This window comes from Lates calcarifer, linkage group LG7_1 (genome assembly GCF_001640805.2).
Source record: "Lates calcarifer isolate ASB-BC8 linkage group LG7_1, TLL_Latcal_v3, whole genome shotgun sequence".
Taxonomy (NCBI): Eukaryota; Metazoa; Chordata; class Actinopteri; family Centropomidae; genus Lates; species Lates calcarifer.
In genome coordinates, this window is record NC_066839.1 from 16,072,927 (window position 1) to 16,095,914 (window position 22,988).

General features: G+C 42.6%; 2 protein-coding genes across 2 annotated transcripts in view; both read left to right on the forward strand.

The window, feature by feature from the left end:
* gpcpd1 (glycerophosphocholine phosphodiesterase 1) overlaps positions 1-22,988 on the forward strand; it is a 259,347-nt gene that overhangs the window by 173,105 nt on the left and 63,254 nt on the right. The window lies entirely within an intron of this gene.
* bmp2b (bone morphogenetic protein 2b) lies at positions 355-6,869 on the forward strand. Its single transcript, XM_018696262.2, has 3 exons — positions 355-802; positions 1,757-2,124; positions 5,201-6,869. Exons 2-3 carry the CDS (start codon positions 1,770-1,772, stop codon positions 6,097-6,099), a joined length of 1,254 nt encoding a protein of 417 aa, XP_018551778.1. The 5' UTR covers positions 355-802; positions 1,757-1,769; the 3' UTR covers positions 6,100-6,869.

Below are 22,988 nucleotides of genomic sequence, written 5' to 3' on the forward strand. Positions count from 1 at the left end.
TTTCAAAGTTGGGGGGGGGGGGGGGGGGGGGGCACATGGATCAAAGCGCCCCCCCTGCATTTTATGGAATAAACAAATTTCACTCTAATGTAAATAGCACGAATATTTATATATTCATGCTGGAGACTGTTCAATTGTGACTATTCCAATAGCCCATTACAAAACAAACAATTCCTGTGGGTGTTTCTGAATCTTATCAAAATAGGGTTCCCTGGATCTAATGTGTGCTTATTTGACATCGTTAGACTTGAAAAAGTCTGGAGCCTCCGGGTTAGTAGTCCACAGGAGGTGCGTTATAGAGGACAAATGATTGACAGCCCCTTGGTGACATCACTGTACGACAAAAAGAGTCGCTGGGGCAAGAGAAGGCACCAATCAATTGAACCACTACACTGTGGCGCAAAGAGGAGAGGCGACGCGCTCCCTGACTCGCAGCAACAAGGTCCAAAGGAGCGACACTTGAGTGCGCTTATCTCTCCAAAAAAGCCAGCTCCGCTCAACTTTTGTCTCAGCGAATTGTTCTCGTCCGAAGATGTTCAACCAAGATGCTTTATACTTAGATCGGTCCTGCCTACGCGAGCCCGCTTCCTCATAGACTTAACATATTTTTTTTTCTTTCCGTACTGACCAAGACCTAACCCGAACTGCAGCTGGTGAGAATATGTGCGAGAGGCGATCGGCGAAGGGCATGGGCTGTCTTTGGTCCCCCAAGGAGAAGCAGCGTGGATTTAACACGAATTAATGTGGAATTTATCGGAGCCCAAAGGTGGAACGACGACCGGACACAGCGCTTCCTCGTCAGGTAAAATAAGGCTTATAGATTTTATTAAACTGTTGACGTTTTCCCCTAGAAATGAAATATTAATAATGTCAGCATGTGTGAAACAACTTGCTTCATGAGGAAACGTTTACTTTACAACTGCGACTCGTCAGCTCTCCTCTATATAAGCTTATAGGGTGTGTGCGTAAAAGTTAAAGCGTTCCCATTTTGAACCTCGGGGAAAACACAGGGAAAAGAAAAAATATAGTAAAAAAAAAACGTTGTTTCGTTGGAAGTTGTACTATTCAAATGATACGTAGGTTTTTTTTTTTTTATGTTTTTGATGTTCCTGTCCCGGACTACATCTGGCCCTGGTACGCACGTCAGATCTAACACCTGCGAGCCTCTTGAAGTAACTCTATCCCTTATGATTATACACGACCGTCAAAGCCTCTGCAAATAGAGGCTTGTAGCACCGTCTGACTGCCTCTCCTGCTGCTGTGTATTCTAACTCTTTCCTCAGTACATTCTTTCATGCTTCTTGTGATCTTTCGGGCTATGCAGACTTGGATTTCCTTTCATATGATTTCATTTAACATGATTTCTTATCTTTTCTAAGTGGAGACTTTTTGTCTGCAGTCTCCCCCGCAACTTTCTTTGATTTGTCTTTCTCCTCATTCCCCCTTTTTGGTCGTGTCTTTCATAACTACCTCACCTTGATATTTTCATGTTTCTGTTCATGTTAAGATCAATCCTCTGCCTCAGTTAGACGCGCTATATTGCCGACGGGCTTGCTATTCACAGCCCCCCCTTTTTTTTGTTCTACTTCAAAGTGAAGAGGTGTCTTCCCTTTTTAACCTGCTCTCCTTCAATCACTCCTACTGTATGGAGGGATCACACACAGTTTGGGAAATACTGCAGTGAAGCTCCTGCTGCGTCTACCTCATGTCAATACCTCAGCGCCAGTGTATTGACAGAAACCAACTTTCTCCACAGGGACTGACTGATCATGGTCGCCGTGGTCCGCTCTCTCATGGTACTGCTGCTCGCTCAGGTGTTGCTGGAAGGTGCTACGGGACTTATCCCCGAGGTCGGCCGGAGGAAATACAGCGAATCCGGGAAGCAGACCCCAGAGCAGTCGGAGAGCTTCCTCAACGAGTTTGAGCTTCGGCTTCTCAATATGTTTGGACTGAGGCGCAGGCCGACACCGAGCAAGCAAGCCGTGGTGCCGCAGTACATGGTGGACCTTTACCGCATGCACTCAGCAAACGGAGACCACAGCACTAAACGACCCAAGAGCATGGGGAAACACGCGGACAGAGCCGCCAGCAAGGCCAACACGATTAGAAGCTTTCACCATGAAGGTACGTATTAGTGACATACCTTTACCTGTCAGCCGGAGAGCTCATCGGCTCTCTCAGACAAGCCAAACCTATATTTAAACATGACTCAGTGCCTCAAGACTGAACTTCAGAGTCTTCACTGTTTTATGGAGGGTTAGTCATTTACAGGTGACACGCGTCCAAGTTATTTGTAACTCTTAAATAAGTGTGGAATAGCTTAAAAGTCACTGACAGGATTTACAAACAAGCATCTCACGCACAATTAAATGAACTCTCATAAATGCAGTGATGCAACCTTTAAGCAAACATTCCCCGTGGCGGAGCTGTCACAGGCGTCAGAAACATCAAGGGGCAGTGGGATCCCTGGGGTAATTTGTTTCTTAATAATTGATGGTGTTTGCGTGGGCTCTGAAAACAGTTTTTCCAGACACGCACCACAGGAGCAGGATAAAGGGCGGTGTGCCTTTGCGCAGGTGATAGTCATCACCCCGTTACTTCAATAACACACGACATGACATTATACTAACACGCATTATGACAAAGTCATCGTGTCAGACTGAATTCTGAGTCATTTTTAACAGGACTGAAATTAGTCCTTGGTGAAGGGGGGAGGAGGGGTTGCGCGCCTTATTCTTTCCAAATCACCCCTCTCTCCGCGCTGTGCGCCATTACGCACGTTCCAATAACACCATAATTGCTCACTTAGTTTATATGCTGGATATCCACTGATTGTTGAATTCAGTGCTTCAGTTCAGTTGCATTTTACTTCCAAGGCAACATATGCTGCTCAGATGAATAACGGTCACACACCTAAGGTTTATAGGGGCTGGGTAAAGTGCATTAGTTCACCAGTCATGTAGGCCTACTTTGTGTTTATACAATGTTATTGATGAAGTGGGTTATTCAAAATTGTCTTAAATAATCTAACAGGTGAAAATTAAATATAACAAATTCTTTATTTATATATTATGTTTAACTGCTGAGCAGCAGAGAGGTGCAGTTATTCATAATATTAAAATGATTTATGTATGATTAAAAAAAAAAGACTGAAATGTTTACTGTCAAACATATACCATCTGTATCAACCATTCAATTTCCTATGGCCCATGTTCCAGTTTTTACAACATACAAGTTACTGAGTCCATAGGGGCTCTACACAAAGTTCTTATACAGAGTACTAAGTGTTTGAGTGGGGAAGTTTCCATCAGGGGTGAGTCAGAGGGGTGGCTGAGTGGTTGCTTGGGTGCTCTCCAGAGGCCTAGTGCAATGACACCCAGTGGCTACACTGACACACTACAAACAAGCCTGGCCCGGGCAGTTGGGCTGAGTGACTGCTCCCTGCCCACTACTGGAAACCTCTGCACCCGGCCAGCACACACCTTGACACCACTGGCCATTGCAAATGTGTTCAGACTGTGTGTTTACATGTGCTGCCCTGGCTCTTTCATCCTATGCTAACAGGGGTGTAAGTCTTCCCTCGTCAAGAGACGTGCAGTTGATGGCTTCTCCATATAATAAGCATGTATCTACAGATGTAACTGCAGCACATCAAAGCAAACAGCTCGAATCATCCATCACATCTGTCTGCTGATATTAATTTCACTTGGATAATTAGTTTCACTGCTATCGGTTTTCAAAAATGACCATTTTCCATGCCAAATAGAACATTTCCACTATTACACAGGAAGTGGCTGCCAGAGACAGGTCCGTGATGAATGACCCAACATTAGCCTTTATCTTTTGTTTTGGCATGCAGCGCAAAAAGAAATTAGGAATGTTGATACACTCATCTCTGTGGTTCACACGTTTTTGACAAGCCTCAACTTGTTCACACAGCCATTCTTCTGAGGAGAGACAGACAGGGAGAGAGTGAGAGCGCTGCTGCAAAACAGAAAGAGTGACAGAGAAGGAGACAGAAGGAAAAGAGGATTTGGGGCTAAGAGAAGAGAAGGAGAAGGGGATTTGGGGGCTGAGGAAGGAAAGAAAGAGAGGGATTGGGGACAGACGAGAGGGAACGAGAGACAAGGGGCTTTCCCACACCAAATGAGGAGTGATAGGCCTAATTGAGGTCTTTGTGCCTCTGGAGGGAGGTTTAGGATGAGATGGTGGAATTTCCTAAATGCCTCCTTTAAAGCACAGAGTTCAAAGTTTGTGTTTATTTTACCACACCAAACAGATCAAAAAGAGTGTCTATAGATTGTCTATGATCTTCATAAAGTAAGAGTTCAAAGTTGCAGTAAAGAAAATTGCAGCTTTTACTGAGATTGTACACAAAAGAGGGGAATACCAATATCTATATATATATTATATATACACACACACACATACAGACATATATAACTGCACTATCAATGTGGTCTATAGACATTCTCAATAATATTAAAGTGCTGGCCAGTTCTGCAAAGGTTAATGCAACAGTTGGCATTTATGTTAGCGTTTATCTAGCATCTAATCTAACTTTAAACTGATTTCCATATGACTCTTTTGTCCATACTGATCTTTGATGATGCATTACATGGTACAGCATTTTCATGTACACAGATAGTGGGAATTATATCCAGCAGCAACTTCTTGTTGAGCAAAACGTGCAATTGGAAGTGAGCATGTTTGATCTTATCAATAGATGGAAGCACACTGCTTTCATCTTCTGACATTTAACCAGGTAAATTTATCAGCAGTAATGACGTTATTACATCTCCATGAGAATTTGCCTGCTATTATGTTGAGTCATACACGCAAAGTGTTGATGTATGTGTTATGCCTGTATGACAATGGCCCACACCCATTCACTATAACCACGTGGCAGCTTGGCTGGCTGCACAGAAAGAAGGCTCCAAGTTTTTTTTGTTTTTTTTTTTGTGTGTGTGTGTGTGTGTGTGTGTGTGAATGAGAGGGAGCAAAAGAAGCCATGTGAGAAACCGTCCCTTCATACTTTCCAATTTTTCTCTTCTTACAGTGGATCCATGAAGCCAACTAAACTTTAATCATAGATGTTGCTTCTCATTCTTGTACCATGCATAAATTCTTTGTTTCATCCTTGGCATGCATTTCACACCCCTATCGTCTTACATTATGTTTGTCTTCTCATCTTTTGTAGAGTCTATGGAGGCCTTGGCCAGCTTGAAAGGCAAAACAACCCAGCAGTTCTACTTCAACCTCACTTCTATCCCTGATGAGGAGCTCATCACCTCTGCAGAGCTACGTATCTACAGGGATCAGGTCATGGGAGCTGCAGCCCCTAACAACAGCTCCAGAAACAGCAGCACTGCTGGTGGCTTCCATCGCATCAACATTTATGAGATATTCGGAGTTCCTGCCACTCACAGTGGGGAGCCTCTGGCACGTCTGCTGGACACTCGGCTAGTGCAGGACTCTTTAAGCCGCTGGGAGAGCTTTGATGTCAGCCCCGCTGTATCTCAGTGGACCTCCGGCAAAGGCCACAACCATGGCTTCATGGTGGAGGTACTTCACCCAGAGGAAGGGGAGATGGATGGGGAGCATGCCCAGAGACGTAGTAGGCATGTCAGGGTGAGCCGGTCCCTGCATCAGGACCAGGACTCATGGCCTCAGGCTCGGCCCTTGCTGGTGACGTACGGCCATGATGGCCGTGGAGACTCAGTACTCCACACACGAGAAAAACGTCAGGCAGCACTCCGCAAACAACGCAGAAAGCAACAGCACAAGGCAAGCTGCAAGAGGCATGCCCTCTATGTGGACTTCAGTGATGTGGGGTGGAACGAGTGGATAGTGGCACCCCCTGGTTACCATGCCTTTTATTGCCATGGGGAATGTCCATTCCCCCTAGCAGACCACCTCAATTCTACCAATCATGCCATTGTGCAGACGCTGGTCAACTCAGTCAACTCAAACATCCCCAGAGCTTGTTGTGTGCCCACTGACCTCAGCCCCATCTCCCTGCTCTACCTGGATGAATATGAGAAGGTCATCCTGAAAAACTACCAGGACATGGTGGTAGAGGGATGTGGCTGCCGGTGAGCAAGTGACAGTGGTATGGATAGAAAGAGAGAGTGGGCAAGAAAGACTGAAAGAGACATCAGAGGTTATTACGGACACCCGGTTTCCCAATGAAGACGTTTATTTATATGAAAGAGAGACAAACAGAGCTATTGTGGAAGAAGAAAAAACTATATATGAATATATTTATGTCTACGTAAAAGTTGGGAAAAATAAATATTTTAATCAGAGGAATATTCCTTTACTGGTTTTGAAAATGTATTTCTGATGTACATTTCGAAATGGGTGCAATACCACATGAAGAATAATGCTCAGATTTTTATTTTGTATTTATTTCTATTATAACCACTTTATTTGTAAATAAATAATGTGTATTTATCGTGAAAAAACATGGTCACTCCAATTTTCCAAGATCAGCTTGGGTGAACCAGCCACTGTTGATGTATCTGTGTCAGGGGCAAACATGAGTGGTTAACATGAATAACAAAGTTTCAAATTCTGACAGAAATTAGCTGCAAAAATACAACACATGACAAGAAGCTCACACTATACTGATTGCAAACCAAGCACTGAACTCTTTTGGCAAATGTAATGGGAAACCAACAACAATAGAAGTCTAGAGAGGAAAGTGACAGGGCCAGGTCAGGGTGCCACTGGTATAATGAACTGTAGTGGGGTGTAGGGTCACAGGACGGGAGTGACAACTTACAAGCCCACAAATGTGATAGACTCCCATGGGAGGATTAGAAAAACACCAGAGCATGTTTTCATGCATTACATGTCACTGCAAAGATCCATGGGAAGGCGCTTCAAAAAACTAGCTTGTTTTTTCTGTCCCTAACCCATATTACAGAATAAAAAAAAAAAGAATCTACAGCACTTCTGAGGAAGTTCTGACAGGGCACAAGGTTTATTTATCATGAGATTTGAGACTGAAAGCTTGCAAACTATGGCAGACAGACAACAGGCCCTCAGCAAGAAAGGAGCCTACCGGCACTTTAATTATTAAAGACAAACAAACACACACCTGCACCTGTCCACATACTGCACATGCTCAGACAGATTCTGCCCCACTTCAGAGTTTGGCTGCCTTCCTTTGTCGTGTCTGAGTCATAAGGCTCTGATGTGTTGCAGCACTAAAGGAAAAAAAATCCAGGAATATTTCACGAAACGACTCAGCAGCAGCAGATAATGAACTGCAACAGAAACAATACCATACACTGACACCAAAAACAGTTTAAGAGTCATGTTTTATTCACTAAGACAGCGGGGGTGGCTGGCTGGCAAAAACAAAACATATCATATGTTGCAGTAAGACAGCCTGAAGTATGAACACCTGAGTCAATATCTTTATTCTCCAGTTTTTTCAGTGGGAACAATGTAATACGTAGACCAAACTGAATTGACTAAAACTGCTCCAGAAAGACACAGATGAAAATTTATAGTGTAGCCACAATAGCAGATCAGATAATGAGAGGGAGAAGAGAAACAGTGAGGGAGAGTTCTGCAGAGTTTGACTGACTGCATTTTCTGCTGTGTTTGCATTAGAAAGGGCTTGGAGGGATCACAAGGCAGCTCAAAATGCTCTAAATAGAATGTTTTTTATGTGAGCGCACATTGGGACCAAGGAATGTTGGTTTTCAATCTCAGACACATGCATACGCTTGCATGGAAAACCAACGTGGTTGTTTTTTCAATCATCTATTCAAGGGTTTCCTGGTGGGCTTTTTCTCTTCAAAAACAAATGTGCATTGAACAAAGATATGCTTGTTACTTATATAGGAAATGTAAATCAAAACATTTAGAAGGAGCCATGAGACTTTATTCACAGGCAGTAAAAACACTAAAATGTCACATTTTTTTCATGGGCCTCAGATCATGTCTGTTTACCCATTCTTATCCTCCAAGGGTGTACAGCACCCGTTTACTCTAGATGATGCAACTATCCAATTATTTTATACCCTCCCAACATGCACATGAAAACACACACACATGCACCTCCTCCTCTCCTACCACAGCTCAGTTTCAATCTTCTGCATGTGTTATTTTATTCTACCTTGCATTTCCACCCCCCTTGGTCCCATCTGGTGTCCATTTCAACTCTGTGGATCCCACCATACCACAACCCCGCACATGGGCTGCACATACCTATGTCAGTAGCAGCACCATTTTAATGGACTTCAGGAGGAAGTCACTTCACTGGCACACTTAATGAACATTTGATAAAAATCAACAATAAAAAACTTCACCCCAAAAATATCTGCCAAGAAGTTCAGGAATAACATCAGGAGTGGGATGGGGGGAAATTTTTGTGTTAAAAAAGTGTGAGATTTAGTGGTTTGCCTTTATAGTTCCAGTCCATAAACCTTTCATTGGGTTAGGTGGAAATACTGCTCCCAGAGTGGGTGACACATGGGTAGCACTCCTGAAACTCCCCTCCTGCACTCGATCCCAGCTGAACTGGGTTGCATTTGTACTGTGAGTTGGCCACTGTTCCTCTGACTTCTGGGGCTTCTTACTTTAGAGCCACATTATTATCAGACGGCTCCTCAGGGACCACTCCTAAACTTCTCACTAAGAACAGGGGTCAGGGGTCAAAGTAATAAGGGCCTATTATCTCCACCATTACTGACTGACTTCCAGGCTCATCACGTCATCACAGACGAGTGGCTTTAAGTGTGGTCAGCCACTGGTTGGGACTGAGAACATGTTTGCATTTCAGAATTTATTCTGTTTATCCCACTTGTGCACAACATGGACTGTAAAACAACTTATTTCATGGCATGAAAGAATTGATGATGAGCTAAAAATTTAGTCTGTGTGAGACTGTGTACTCCATGATTTAGTTATAAAAGCACAACTGTGAGATATGTGTACTTGGCAAGGTTCTCTTCACCTGCTACACAGACCTCTGCAAAGTCACTCTGAAAACAGATTTCCCCCTTCATTCTCCATGAACATCTGGTAAATCAGTTAAAGGTGTCCTTCGCTGTCCTTGTTTACGCACAAACACACAACAGAGCAGCCGCACAACTGATGAGCATAACACTGGGAGCTGGGACCTACTAGCGTGGCAGGGCACATTCATTTTGTTTGGTGCGCAGCAAACCACACCAAAACTATCTGCAGCTCCAAACAACCCAAATCATAAGGGTTATAAAATCAGATTTCCAGATTTCTGGCTGGCCCAGAATTGGAAAGTATGTGGCATGCCGTGTATCTTTGATGAAACAGAGGACTCAGTCGCTATGGGAGATCTCAACTGGCTTTGTGCCAAGGTGGGACACGAAAATGTAGAGAAGTGAAGAGAGACAGCAGCCACTTTAGAGTCTTTTCTAACTTCGGATCTTTTCTCCTTCATGTGCTGCACACACTAATTTTAGAGGTGGTGCACATGGTGTTTTTTCTGTATTCCGAGAACAGCCAGCGAGATGACGTCCAGCATAGCTAAGACTGTGGCATCTGTGCTGCAGCTCTGAACACATCAAACAGACGGGCGTCCACAGATTCAGAAGCAGAGAAAATATGGAAATTACTTTTCCAGAATGACTGCAAAGATGATAGTACTTTTACGTATATACAATCTCAATCTTTCATTCTTCCGCGTGCTTGTCTGCAAGTACAAGCATATGAATTACAGCATACCTGTAAGTACATGTGCCACAAATGCACTTGTTTTGACTTCTCAAATGCTGGTATGTTTGTATTAAAACGCATGGGGAAAATGACAGCAACATTACAAAAAAAACTATCACTAACCTGCTTCTGAAATATGTTCTGCTACTACCATTACTGTAAGAACTAATCATCCATGCAATCACAGTGGAGCTGGCCTGGAGTGACATGCTGAAATCATTACCTCTGGCTGGGGCTGAATGGAAGAGACCATTACATAGCCTTACACTCACAGTAGAATAGTTTTGCTATTAAGCTATAGAACAGAGTTAAAAGGCTGTCTGCCATTATAATACTCTCAAGAACAAGGCAATGAAACCTTAGAGGACAGACAAGAACTTAAGCCAAACACTTTTTTATCGATGGACTATGGGGGGCAGCAGCAGGGGAAACAACCTCATAACATCAGAGCTGTTCATGTCTCATCCAAGAACTCCCACATTTCTCATATCTGGACACAGAGTGCAGTTCTCTCCCTATCCTGTTTTCTCTCTGTGTTTTTAATACAGAAATATATATGAAATAGAATGAGAGAAAATGCAGGAGGATTTGGGTAAATTTTCACTAGGTAATTAATTTTCCTTTTCCTTCAATTTCCAACTGTTATTCTGTAATCAAATAGCAACAGACTTCAGGATTTGTATCTTGCACTTTGTGGACTAACACATTTCCACAGAGGATACAGGAAGGAGTTCCATGTGGACCACATATGGGCTTCGAAAACAGGCTTGAGGATGGATTTGCCTCTAGACACTGATCTAAGGTCAGTGTCATGTTTACTCCTCTGATGGTTACAGTTAGGTTTGGGGGGGAAGGGTGAACTGGACCGATCCTGGAACTTTGCCGAAGGGCGTCTCCTACACCCTGAACTTGAAAGGGGCTATGTGGTTACGGGAGCGGCCTCCATCTTTGTAGCAGGAAGTGAAGAGATCAATCAAAGGGAGCTACATGACATCCCCCAGCATGCCTGTTAAATAAATGTCAATCTCCAGCACAGTAAATCTAATACGTTATCGCGCATACAACTTCAAATCAGTAATGTTCTCATTTGGTGCTGGCAATGATAAAAAAGCTCATCTGTTTTGTCTGATGACAGATAGTCGACAAAAGCTCATAATACACCGTGAATAATGTCAAATAGCTACAATATGAAACAGAACATGCTCACACTCTCTCTCTCACGCATACACCCCAATATCTCTACGTTTTCTATATATAAATATGTATCTGCAGTTCAGTATGGCCTCAAGCCTGTGGATATTCTCATTCATCTCATCCATCCATCCATTCATCCATCATAGTTATCTCAAGGAAATTTAAATCGAACGCAACTGGACTTAGTTGTAGTCTGGCAGTATGGCCTAGATCTTGAAGACTCTTCAATCTGACTTAAAACTGATGGCCCCTGTCTATGTTATTTACTTTCTAACTATTTAATTTTTAACTATTTCTTTGTTACATTATGTAAGTATAAAGTGTTTATGCTTATATAAACTTTTGTCATTAGCCAGTAGATGGCAACAACCTATCTCCAACACTGCTTGGGTGATACCACAAAGCCTCCTCTCTCCCCCTCTATCTGCCCAGCAGCAACAGATAAGAGAGGTAAAGTAAATTTGACTCTGTATGAGCATAGTACATGTCTTCACAGTTTAGGATTACAGAGCTTTCACACTAATATCATTGTTGCAAGTTGCAAAGTGTCGATGCAGCACCTTAAGGTGCTCCAGGTCTAGAACCCAGTCCACCAAGAATCAGTTGATCCCCAGATATGAAAGGAGACCTGCTATAGAGTTGGGGGCCGCACTTGGTGGTCTATGAGAACAAGCTGGTGCTGAACCTTTTGTACTTAGTGCAGATTACCAGGAGGCTGCTTCCAGATGCAGTGCACTAGGGAAAACAGGCTCTCCTTCCCTGGGTGGTATGGGACAAATCCATTCCCCACACTTTTCTCATTAGCGTAATAAGCTTTGTATAAACCACTGGACTGCCATTGTCAAGGACACACACACCATCTCCACCATCCATCCATCCATCCAGCTATACAGTACATCTGTCACACATCTCTGTGCTGAAGCAATGTAGGTTGGAAAATGTTCAAATGGAATGCTTGCAAACACTTTTTGAACATTTTCCAACCTGTGTACATACAATCTCTAGCCAGTGAGCGTGTGCTTTATTGTATTCACATTGCTGTTTTATATAATGTGCTGTATATGAATTGTATAAAGTATGTAAAATTTATAAAAGCATAGAGCAATATTCTCTATGCTCAATTAGAAACTACTGATCAATTGTAGTATGCACAGATGTCAGCTCTGTACACCAAATCAAAAAGAAATACTGAGAAATCATGCAACTCCTACAAGGGAGCTGAAAATCTGAATACTATGTATTGTTTTTGTATGGTTTTGGTATGTGGGAAAAACAATTTAAAAAATGCAGCACTTATTTTCAAAGGAGGCTTCGTCAAGCTGGTCGCAGAGGCAGATGAGAGAAGTCTGTTTGTGTAAAGAGCAGGTCCATAACCTGAGGGCTCCAGCCAGTGCTGCTACGAAGTGTAACTCACACTCCGTCACCCCGCTCTCCCACAGCCTGTCAGTGGCATGGCAAAGTTTGCCTCACCAAGCTTCCTGTGACTCACTTCCTGTCCCAGCCCTGCACCTGCACTCCCCTGGGTGATGTCATGGCAGGTTTTCCTCTTGGAGTCACACTACTGAGCACACTCCCCATCTGGCGTAATGCACGTATGCATGCGTGTGTGTTTATGTGTGTACATCCATCAGCATGCCTGGGACAGACATCAGTCAACGGACCTGTGGTGAATGTGGTCCTTCATGGCTTTAGTGATGACCTCTTCTGTGAGGCAACGGCTTTGCAGACATATCACACAGACAGTGGAGGAAGAGGACAGTGGTATATGGAACATGGATTCATTTCCAAAACTGGATTATTGTGATTATTGTTTTCTCCTTTGCTTCCTTCTTTTCTAAGATACAAATATGTCCTTTTGTTGCCTCCTTGTGTCTGTGTATTCAATTACTTGTAAGAATCCTTCTGTGAATCCTTACTGAGCTTCACATAATGAAAACTTGACCTTTATGAGAAAGGAGTATTTCTGTTTTCCAGTGAGGAGAAACAACCTCTAGATGTCCTCAATATCTGTAGGAATAATTACAGTAGGCCCTTCTACCATCGGTGACCGCAGTGAAAATGATAGATTGAGGGGAACACACTACTTGGACAGGCCCATGAGTAAATGGAAATATTGTATGAGAATGAGTGCATACTTTTTTCCCTTATCCTGGGCTGTAAGAAGTGATGTTTTTTTTTAACCAAACCAACTTTTTTTTTTTTTTTTTGCTCTTTTCTCCCTCAGATTGAATGAGTATGTAAGTGAACGGGCAGGAAATGCCTTACAGGTCCAGTCAGCAGAGGCAAAACCCGTTAGAGGTCAAGGGTCGCAAGAGGAAGGCAGCAGCCATATATCAATATTCATTTCCTTTTGTGGTACATTCATAGACCTCTTGCTAGTTTCACTCCTTTATAAAGAGTGCTATGGATCATTAGTTCTTGCTAGCTGCCTGTTGACAACATTAGCTGCTCTAATGGTCGTCTGTGGGAAACTCAGTGCTGTGTCCTCCTTTTTGGTGTGTGCGTCACAACCATCTGGCTCTGATGCTGATAGATGGTACAGACCAGAAAGAGGCCAGTGCAAGAGAAAATGAAGACTCAGGGCCAATCTGGTTTTCTTTGACATCCACATAATTTCTGCATGACTGAACTCATATAAAGTATATCCATGATCTGTTTAGGACAAAGCAGTCTTGGTAAAAATGCAGTTGTGATGCACTGTTATTAGGTATCCACAGTTGTGACTGTGGAAATTGATAAAGTATACTTAGAAACGAGTTTTCCTCATTAGAATGGGCAGCATTTAGAGAGCCTCAGTTTACCAACATTCAGGGGTTGACATTGGACTGAATCTCTGTACTGTCACTATGCAAACAGCGGGCGTTCTGTTGACTGGGACATAAAATAGTGCTGTTGGGTTTTGGGTTTCCAGAGCGGGATCAGGGCTGCAGTATATTGAGTCCATGTGGGGAGTGCGTTTTTAATCTGAGCCTTACCCACAGTCCTTCCTGTTTCTAATTTGGCGCTGCAGCGGTTTTGTCCCGAGGCCAAGAGCCTCTCTTCCACAGAGTGTCTATTTCCTCTGAAGTGAATAGTAGCAGGTGTGCTGGCCCGAGATCCCTTGGAGAAGTCTGCTTATGAATGGCCCACATCTCACTCTTTCTCGCCTGTCTTTGTTTTCTTTTTTCTTCCTTTCATTCTTATTTTTCACTCTGTCTCACATTCTTTCTCTCTTTTTCACATACCTTCTCTCTTTCTTTACTGTTATGTCTTCACCATTCTGTGGTCACTCCTTTGTCTCCCTCATCTCTTCCCCTCATGCTTTTTTTTCATTCATCTCTTTGCTCTCTTTGCTTCTTTCAAGATCAAGGTGTAGTACTTTGATAAGTCATAAAGCAGCAGCTTATGTTGATGAAAACAATAAAAGACCACAGCAAGAACAAGGGCAGCGCAATCCCATATCACCCCAGCCAGACATTGGACATAACAAATCACATAAAACAGTCAAACTGTCAAAACATCCAAATTAGGTTTAGAACCTGATTTATTGGAATTGCCTTTGTTGCAGAAGACATAATACCACAATTCCTTTAGCAGTTACAACCATTACTATCCTGAATAACCTATACAATAAACAAATGTGCACTCACAGTACAAATCCCCTAATAATGAACACAATACACATATATGCAGGGAGGAGGAAAATGTGTCTATGTGAGTGAGAGACTTAATCTTTCACATGCTGTCATCAGGCCAGTCTGATAGCTGAGAACTCATCCAATCTGTGAGCAGAGGAGACATGCTGTCACGCTGTTTCAAGGAGGCACTGCGATTGGAATTAACCTACAGTGACCTTCACTTCTCCTCCCCCTTCCCCAAAACACACTCCCTAATGAGTTGGGCTTGAGGGGGTGCAGCCTTTGCTGTAAAGCAAATAAATCCTATCAAGGCAAAGTCATATTCTCACTTATCTCAGAGGAAAACAGGGCAAAAGATATCATGTTGGCTGCCAGTGATTTGTGACTTAACACAGGGGTGAAATGCGGCTGCAAAGCCATTAAGGAAATGAGAGTCTAATGAAAAGGGTTGTTTAACTGGAACACATGAACTCTTAATGATGTTTGTGTTTATTCAATTTTGCTTCCACATCATTTGCCAAAGTAGAATTTGGTGTAAAGGCTGTGAGCAAAGGTTGCAGATTTTGTTCCCAGAGGCTGTGAGTCTAGTAACACTTAAAACTTGCTAATAATAATCTAATTCAAGAGAAGCTATACTTGGTGGGTGATGCTTATCTGTAAATGATCAAAATGATAAAATTTTGTAAAATTCTTGTCACCGTGTCACCCATAATCAGCCATACCAATTCAATGTACTCATTTGTGCATTTGTTAAGTACCCTTTGACCCTCTAGTAACAATGGAAGTTCTCCAGCCTCTGTTCAGGCCTCATTCCCCCTTCTATGCTTCTGATTCTCTGCCAAAGTCAACCACGGGCATTTACGTCTCCAGCCGTGGTGTTTCCGGCATCTGCACACGCTTGTGTTTACACAGGATGTTCAAACTTGATGCAGATTAAACAAATCCAATTTGGAGGCTGAGTTCAATCACCTCCTTTATTTCAACATTAAGTAGATGAAGCTGGGGGCCAGATCACCACTACCATTTCCAAGAGGATTGGGTGGGGGGAACGATCTGTAGACCAATAAGTCCAGAAAGTATTTTGAGAGTATTTATATGCGGATAGATGTCATCCGCTAGTTCCCACAGGCTTGCATGTGGTTGGATTTGCTTAGTGTGGTGTAGGGTATTTTTTCAAAAATCTCCAGCTCTCCCTGGCAGAGTGTTGTGAGTGTTCGAAGGGCCCATGGGTAGTTTGGCATTGGTTCTGTTCCCACACTTATGGTGTAAGCGGAGGCCTGGCTTTGTGCTCACATGCCCAGACCAAGCACACGTAGCACAATTCAGTGTTATGAACATTTAATTTTGCCAATACTTTTTCATCTTGCATCAGATAATCACTGATTACTTAAACTCAGGAAACACAGTATAGGTCAGACGCCAATTGTGCCAAGTTCACTTTCTCATATGGGAGCGTAGACAGCTTCTAAGTTTGGCTGAGGGCGGTCTACAGGCCTGCTGGCCCAGTCCTCTGGTTGAGCCAGGCTTCAGCTCCAAGGGTTCAGGATTGGGATGAGAAATGCTACATAACACTGGATGGTCTCTGACCTTTTCACAAGTACAAAGGGACCTTCTTTGTGTCCAGAACAGCAGTCATTTGTTCAACAGGATTTTTAATTGCTGCTCACTCCAAATAAAGCCCTGAGTTTGGCTGGTGTTCGCATCCTCACCTGGGTCCTCTTTTGCATTTGTGAGAGGTTTTGACCTTCCATGGCACCTGTTTGGCTAGCGTCCGGCTGCCCATCTGCTCCTAGCTAATGTAGCCATCCAACTTCTACGGAACAACTCCTTTCAGGATGGCTAGCTGTCCACCTAATTGTATCACATTCTACAGGCTTTGTCCTGGTATTCCCTTGCCAGCTAAAGGTTGCCGAAATCTCATCCGCCACATCAGAGGGGCCCTATTAACCCCTGACCCCTGGTTGGTGTGTGTGGACAAGGTCGCTCCTCACACCCAACGTCGGGCCCATTAACACGTCGCCCCACAGCAGAAAAACTATTTTGACGGGCTGTAATTGGCGCTAAGTGATGGTGGACAAAGGCCCCCTCTGTGCTGCCTGCTGGACTGAGCGGTACTGACCACTCTCAGAGCTTCACGCTTGACATTTCCTTTCTAAGTCCAATGTGAGAAGAGAGGAATTGGGGAAGCCCCTTCCTGCACCACCACCTCCTCCATTTCTCTGTCCCTTCTGCTATTTGCCATAGCGCTCCTAGCGCTCCTTTGAAAACGTGAGATAATGAGGTGGGGAGAGCTGGCCAGAACAGAATTGCATGGTCCAGATCTGTGGAGGCTGATTAATCCAATGGCGGGCCATTCCTTTCAGAGCCAGCCTAATTAGTTTATGTTAGCTGGACAAGGTCAGGGGGCGTGTTTGACTGAGGCCTTTTCTTTAAATGCCACAATGGTGTGATGATCTGTGGGTGCAGGTGCAGCAATCGGCTGCTTTAATGTTGGTTAGCTGCTTTAGGTATTGGTTCTATGGATGAGTTGAAAACTGGCAAAGACAATGATGTCGTCTGAGAATATGATATTTTCAAAACAGTCTCCAGCCATCTAGTTGGCTTTCCAAGTTCATTAGTCATGAGCTCAAATGTTATAATGCTCTACAAATAACCAGGGAAAAACCCTCAACATTGTATGTGGGATAGTGGTTAAAAACTGAAAAGATGGAAAGCCAGGACTTCCGAATAACTAAAGACTATGAAGAATAATTTAACTGGTAGTCTTGGCCCACATTATTGTATTGCTAACCCAGAGTCCACCCATTGAATTACAAACCACTTAGAATGAGTCACTGTGTTAGTGTATGGAAGTCCCTCCTCCTTCAATCTTATCACCATTTACCTTGACTGAATTCATATTTATGGCAGATGTAAATCCCTTTAATGATTGACTGTAATCCCAAATTCCCCCTTGCTGTACACAGCTTGTGTCCTTAGCAACACTCCAAGGGAACCTAGCCAGGATTCACTCACACAAAGCTGTATACTTAAGACAGGTCTAACTCCCTTCCCCATAGGCCATGCCATGCTCTCATCCCCGTATTTAACAGTCTGACGTCAGACAGGAGCAGAGGAGGCAGCAGAGGAGACTTTAATACTAAATCTCTCCCCCTGTCATTACCGGTCTGTGTGACCGCCTATCAGAGGCCCTTGAGTGATGTGGGAAACCCTGGGCCCTGTCCTCCCAACCCCTGTAGGCCAGGCCGCCTGTTCTGTCCAAACCAAACTGAAAACTACAGGACAGGCACAGCTAGGGCTGACATCAATGAGGCGCCGGGCTCTTTATGCCCACTCTGTGGTCAGGAGGAGAGAAGCCTGGATATTAATCTCTCTCTCGTCTTTACTCGCATGCTTTCTTCCTCTTTCCCCTTCTCACCACGCAAGCCGTATTTCTAGGCTCTCCATTCCATTAAGGCTAAATCAAACGAAGGCAGAGACTGTTCCTTTTGATAGCCATTGCAACTGCAGTTGCAGCTGGAGGAAGCATCCTCTAAAACACTGTGGATGTTACGTAGAAAGAAATTAATGATCTGGCCTTAGCCCAGTCCAGAGTGATGGATTGTACCAGCAGCTCAAGTTGAGGTCTAGGTTATTTTTTAATATTAATCTCTCCATTAATAATTGCCTGGACTGTTTTGCTTTAACCTGAATGAGTCAACCACACCTTCCTTGACAGTCAAGACCACCGAAGCCAACAGCATTCTTTAAATCCACACACAGTTCAAGTACTAACTGCTTGGCTTAGTTAATTTACACATGAAAATCATTATTACAACTAACAATTCAACTATTCTTATATTGAGTACATGGCACTTTATTATTGTCTTGATTTTTCCTGTGAGACCTGTGAGAAGGAAAAAAAAACAATCTAACATGCCAGCTCAGTCAGTCAGCCAGCCAGCCCATTTGATGTGGGTCTTTATGAGAGGACACCTGCAGCACCCAGCGTCCCCAGTTGACTTTGTAAAAGCCTCCTAACTGGGTGGGGGACAGAGGGGAGAGCTATAGGGCCAGACCCAGGCTTGGCCCCGAAGGCCTTAACTATCACTCCAGTCCATGGGTTGCCTTTGGCCTTGCTAACTGTTCCATGAAATGGGCCCCAGGAACAGTGCAAACCTCCCAGAAACAGGCCGCTCACTGTTAGCCAACAGTGCTCCCTTTGTGTGAAAATTGTCAAAGCTGGCCCTTTTCTGCACTGGTCCTGCCTTTCTTTTGAACCTCAGCTGTGAGCAAACAAAGCTGGCTTAAAGGTTTGCATGATGGTTAGCTAGCTAGCTGGCTAGCCGCGTTAGTGTTTGTGTCAATGGAGCAATGGAGTTTGTGTTTCCTGTGTTCTGCAGGTGGGGCTTCAATGGCTAATGAGAGAAGACCCAGTCAATGCCTCACTGATGAGGCCATCATTAAAACCAATAACCCTATTTTTTGTGGTTAGTGGGGTGCAGAGCTCAATGCTTCATAATTTGATCCAAATTAAACACTCAATGTGTTAGCAGTATTTGGGATTATTATAAGTTGAAATGTTAAATGCCAGCAGATACGCAGGGTTTAGTTTTTCCAAAAGTATCCTAAATCTAGACACTGCTGTTTCAGTTTCCTGTAATCCACAGTTAGATTTGAGATAGAATTCTGGTCTCTCGCTTGACAGAATTATCACTAATGTTGGCAGACTCAGCTGTTAACAGATAACCGCATTATCGATAAATATAGCAGTAATGCACTGAAAAAAGTACTGTATAATATTCCTCAAGTATTCCTATTGGTTTAGTGTTTTTACAGTGACCATATTTAGTTACATCATTTAATTTCTTACATCACATTTATACCTTTAATATATTCATATATATATATATATTTTTTTATTTTTTTTTTTTTTTTTTTTTTTTTTTTTTTTTTATATTATATATATATATATTATATATATAAAAAAATATATATATATATATATATAATATATCAAGGTATCCTTCTATCACTATTTTTTATACTTTATAATATATATTATATTACTCTATTCTATCACTTGTGAATTTATACGATTTTTCTAGGGTATCAGTATATTATAATTGCTATTTGATTTGTATGGTAGTGTATCCTTCTGGCTTTCATTGCAGTTTACTTTGCAAACTCAGTCTATGCATCCTGTTCAGAGGTTGCAGAGATGTTGTTTGCCAGTTGGCTGTCACAGGTGGTGAAACATTAATCAAACTTTTACACGGTCAGTGAAAAACTGTCTGTGTATCACACAGCCATGTCAGAGTTACAACACCCAACACTGTGAAGAAAAATGTATCGAGTGGTTGTATTACCTGTTAAAACATAGCACTATAATCACTTTTATCAGCCAGTTCCATGTACACCATCATACTGCTGGGTTCTGTTTACTGCTCTGCAGCAAGTTTGAGAAGAGAAAAGAAATGAATATTTTAACTGATGCATAAATCATCCTCTATCTATTTCATTGTAGGCGCAGACATGATTGCTGTTTATCTCAAATGATATTTATTGTGTTGTCAGAGCATAAAATGTTCTCAGGAAACAGAGGAAACATTTATTAAATGCTATTTGTTATGGGGTTTTATCTGTGGTTGAAATGGACCATCAAGTCACCACAGCTTTGGGTTCACATGAATGAACTCCCCAGAAGATGTGTTCACTTTAAAGGCCATGTGTAATACCAAGAAGCTATACAACACTACAAAAATGAGCTATAGCTACAGTTGTCATGGAAAGGATAAATGCGTCAACATATTTATTAAGGGAGATAAACTTTACTAAAGCACCTTTTTCTTTTTTTTCTCCTTTGGATGGAAAGGAAAACCAGTAGCACTTGGTTTAACTGTGTTTCACTTTGCATAATTGTTCCCAAGGTTGCTGTTTTTTATTTCTAGGCTTTCTGTGCCAATATAATTCAATTTCTGTGGCCAAGCCAAATATTTGCAGCATGGCTTACGCTTCTAAACTGAGCTGTAGTTTGGGCAAAAGAGGTCTGCCTTGCCAGCAGCACTGCACAGACAAGGCAATAAACAGATTCACTGCTCATCAACAACAACTCTGCTTCTAATCACAATGTCATTCTCATTACTTGCTCTGTTGTGCAATAAATTCTTCAACAAGTGGTGAGATAAACACACAATCATCCTTGTCATTAAAGTCTTTTTGCATTTCAGTCCACACCTTGCACTGCACTGGGCTACGTGCTGCATGGTTTGATGGTAAACCGACTGTTTACTACTTCTTAGGAACAGATGACACAAACTGAAGGGAGTAAGAGTCATTTACAGTTAGTTAAATTCCCTGCTGAGAGGCCCTGCTAAATGCTTCTTCCACAGACCTTGCTGGGAAATATTTGCAATGGTTTCCATCCAGATCTGGGTCACTCGGTTCCACATTCACTGCACAGGTGAGCTGGAGCAGGTTTGTTTGGCATTGGTCATTGGCTGTCCTTTCCTTTCCACAGGGCTGGGAAAGCAGCACCACAAACAGCTTGTGACAACAAGAGATGCTTTTGTCCATAGCTTACCATGGCGAAATGACACCACTAAGCAGCCTGCTGCCAATGTTGTCCAGGTCTCCCAGGACAGTCCCTGGGGGCTACAAGACCTGCTGCAGGCCAGTCCAATAGAGGCAGAAGGAGAGTGAGAACCCTCAGGAGAATAGGTAACACTGTCAGCCAGCCGCGCTGCTGCAGCATGCAGATGAAAACAACCTCTTTCACATGGAGTGTGTTTTGGCTTCCAAGGCTGTAATCATGGATGATTAGCCTAAGAACTCAATTCCGAACAGGGACTATTCCTTATTCCTGTCACACTGTCAGAAATTATATTTACCTACCACCTTTCCCAACTGATCCAAGACATAAAGGGAGACTTGACTGATCAATGGAAATAAGGCAGGTGTGTGATATTGATTTAAATATTAAATAGTAAAGTACACCTCATTTCAGAATGTGTCATGTACAGGCACACACAGATGATCTCATGACAGGTTTCAGTTTAGTTTAAGATGTAGGGAAGAAAGAGTTTTGAAAGAAGTCTCTACACTAGTTCAACTATTTCTTTTTTTAACTGCATATTTCAATAAATACCAACACAAAATAAACCGGTGCTTTTGTATTTACTATTTTTCTTTAAATGCTTGTTTTCCTGTATATGCATTTAGTCAAATCATATCAAAAAAGCCCTGCTTGACTCAAGTTATTCACATCAAGTTAGTTATTTTGCAGCTTACAATGTTTTGTTTTTACCAACTTCTTTGAACATGTGATCACTCCCTTTTCTTTAACTTTCCAAACTACATCAAACTGAGAACATGTTCTGAAATACATACAAACAACCTTCACTGGCTTGTAGTTGGTTAATGACTCAAGCAGCGTGACACGTTACGAGGACTGATGTCACCCGTGGCCAGATCATCACCCCACAACAGGTGCAGCCTTCTCTCTTCCCTCTCATGCTCATCTTACTACAGCTTGTTTTCCTTCTACATGTGGAAAACATCTGCATAGGTGGTCCCTATTGCCCCTCCTCTTTCCTCTCTCCACCCTCCTCATTTACTCCCACCCCTCTATTCTGTCTCTCTGTCTCCTTATGTCTTTCTCTTTTTATGCCGGAAAAGGGAAGCGCTGATTGTAAATATGGAGAGGTGTCAGTGCCAGAAGAAATGAACCGCGTATTTCTGGATCCAAGCTGCGAGGTTTACCGAAGCATATTTTTATCATAAAAAGCCAACATGGAATGGGACGGCCATGCGCAGCTGCTGGTCTAATTTGCTCTAAGCATGTACAAATAGGACGGCCCACACAGACCATAAAAGTGGAGTGGAGGTTTTGCTCAACGCGGCACTTTTGTCTGACCAGAGGCACAAGGATGCTTTCCAAAGAACAAACAAATCACAAAAGAAAAGAGAAGAGAAAACACACAAGCACACTCACATGATAGTTTGAAATACAGTAGAATAACTCAGAGGAGGACGGACTGCTGCTGCTTCAGTGTTATTCCACAAGTAAACAGTGTTTCAAGCACTGTTTACTAACACCAATTCCATTTCATATTGAATGGTGAAAATAAAATTATGTAATATAACCTCATTGTTCATTTTTCAGGAAGAGTGCCTCCTGAAAAATATAACAATGTAATGTAGATGTACTTTGTTTAACATTTCTGATTTCCTATCCTTGTGATACTATTTTTTATTTAGAGTCAAGGTCAGTGGCTGTCAGAACTTATATATATCAAAACCTTATGTATATATTTTCTCAACAAATTCTCAAGGTTGTTTCCCACCTTCAGAGCTGCACCAATGTCCCTCCTGTTCCTTCTCCATACATTTTATTGCACCATGGAAAGTTTTATTTGCTCTTGAGCAATTTGCTCTGGAAACCCCCTGTAGATCCTGTGAGTACTGTACGTATGTACAAGTACA

What these genes read in the sequence shown, in the direction of transcription:
- bmp2b (XM_018696262.2), top strand. Translation starts at nt 1,770, where the DNA reads ATGGTCGCCGTGGTCCGCTCTCTCATGGTACTGCTGCTCGCTCAGGTG. An exon ending in TAGAAGCTTTCACCATGAAG is followed by an intron (nt 2,125 to 5,200) that starts GTACGTATTAGT and finishes CATCTTTTGTAG; the next exon opens with AGTCTATGGAGGCCTTGGCC.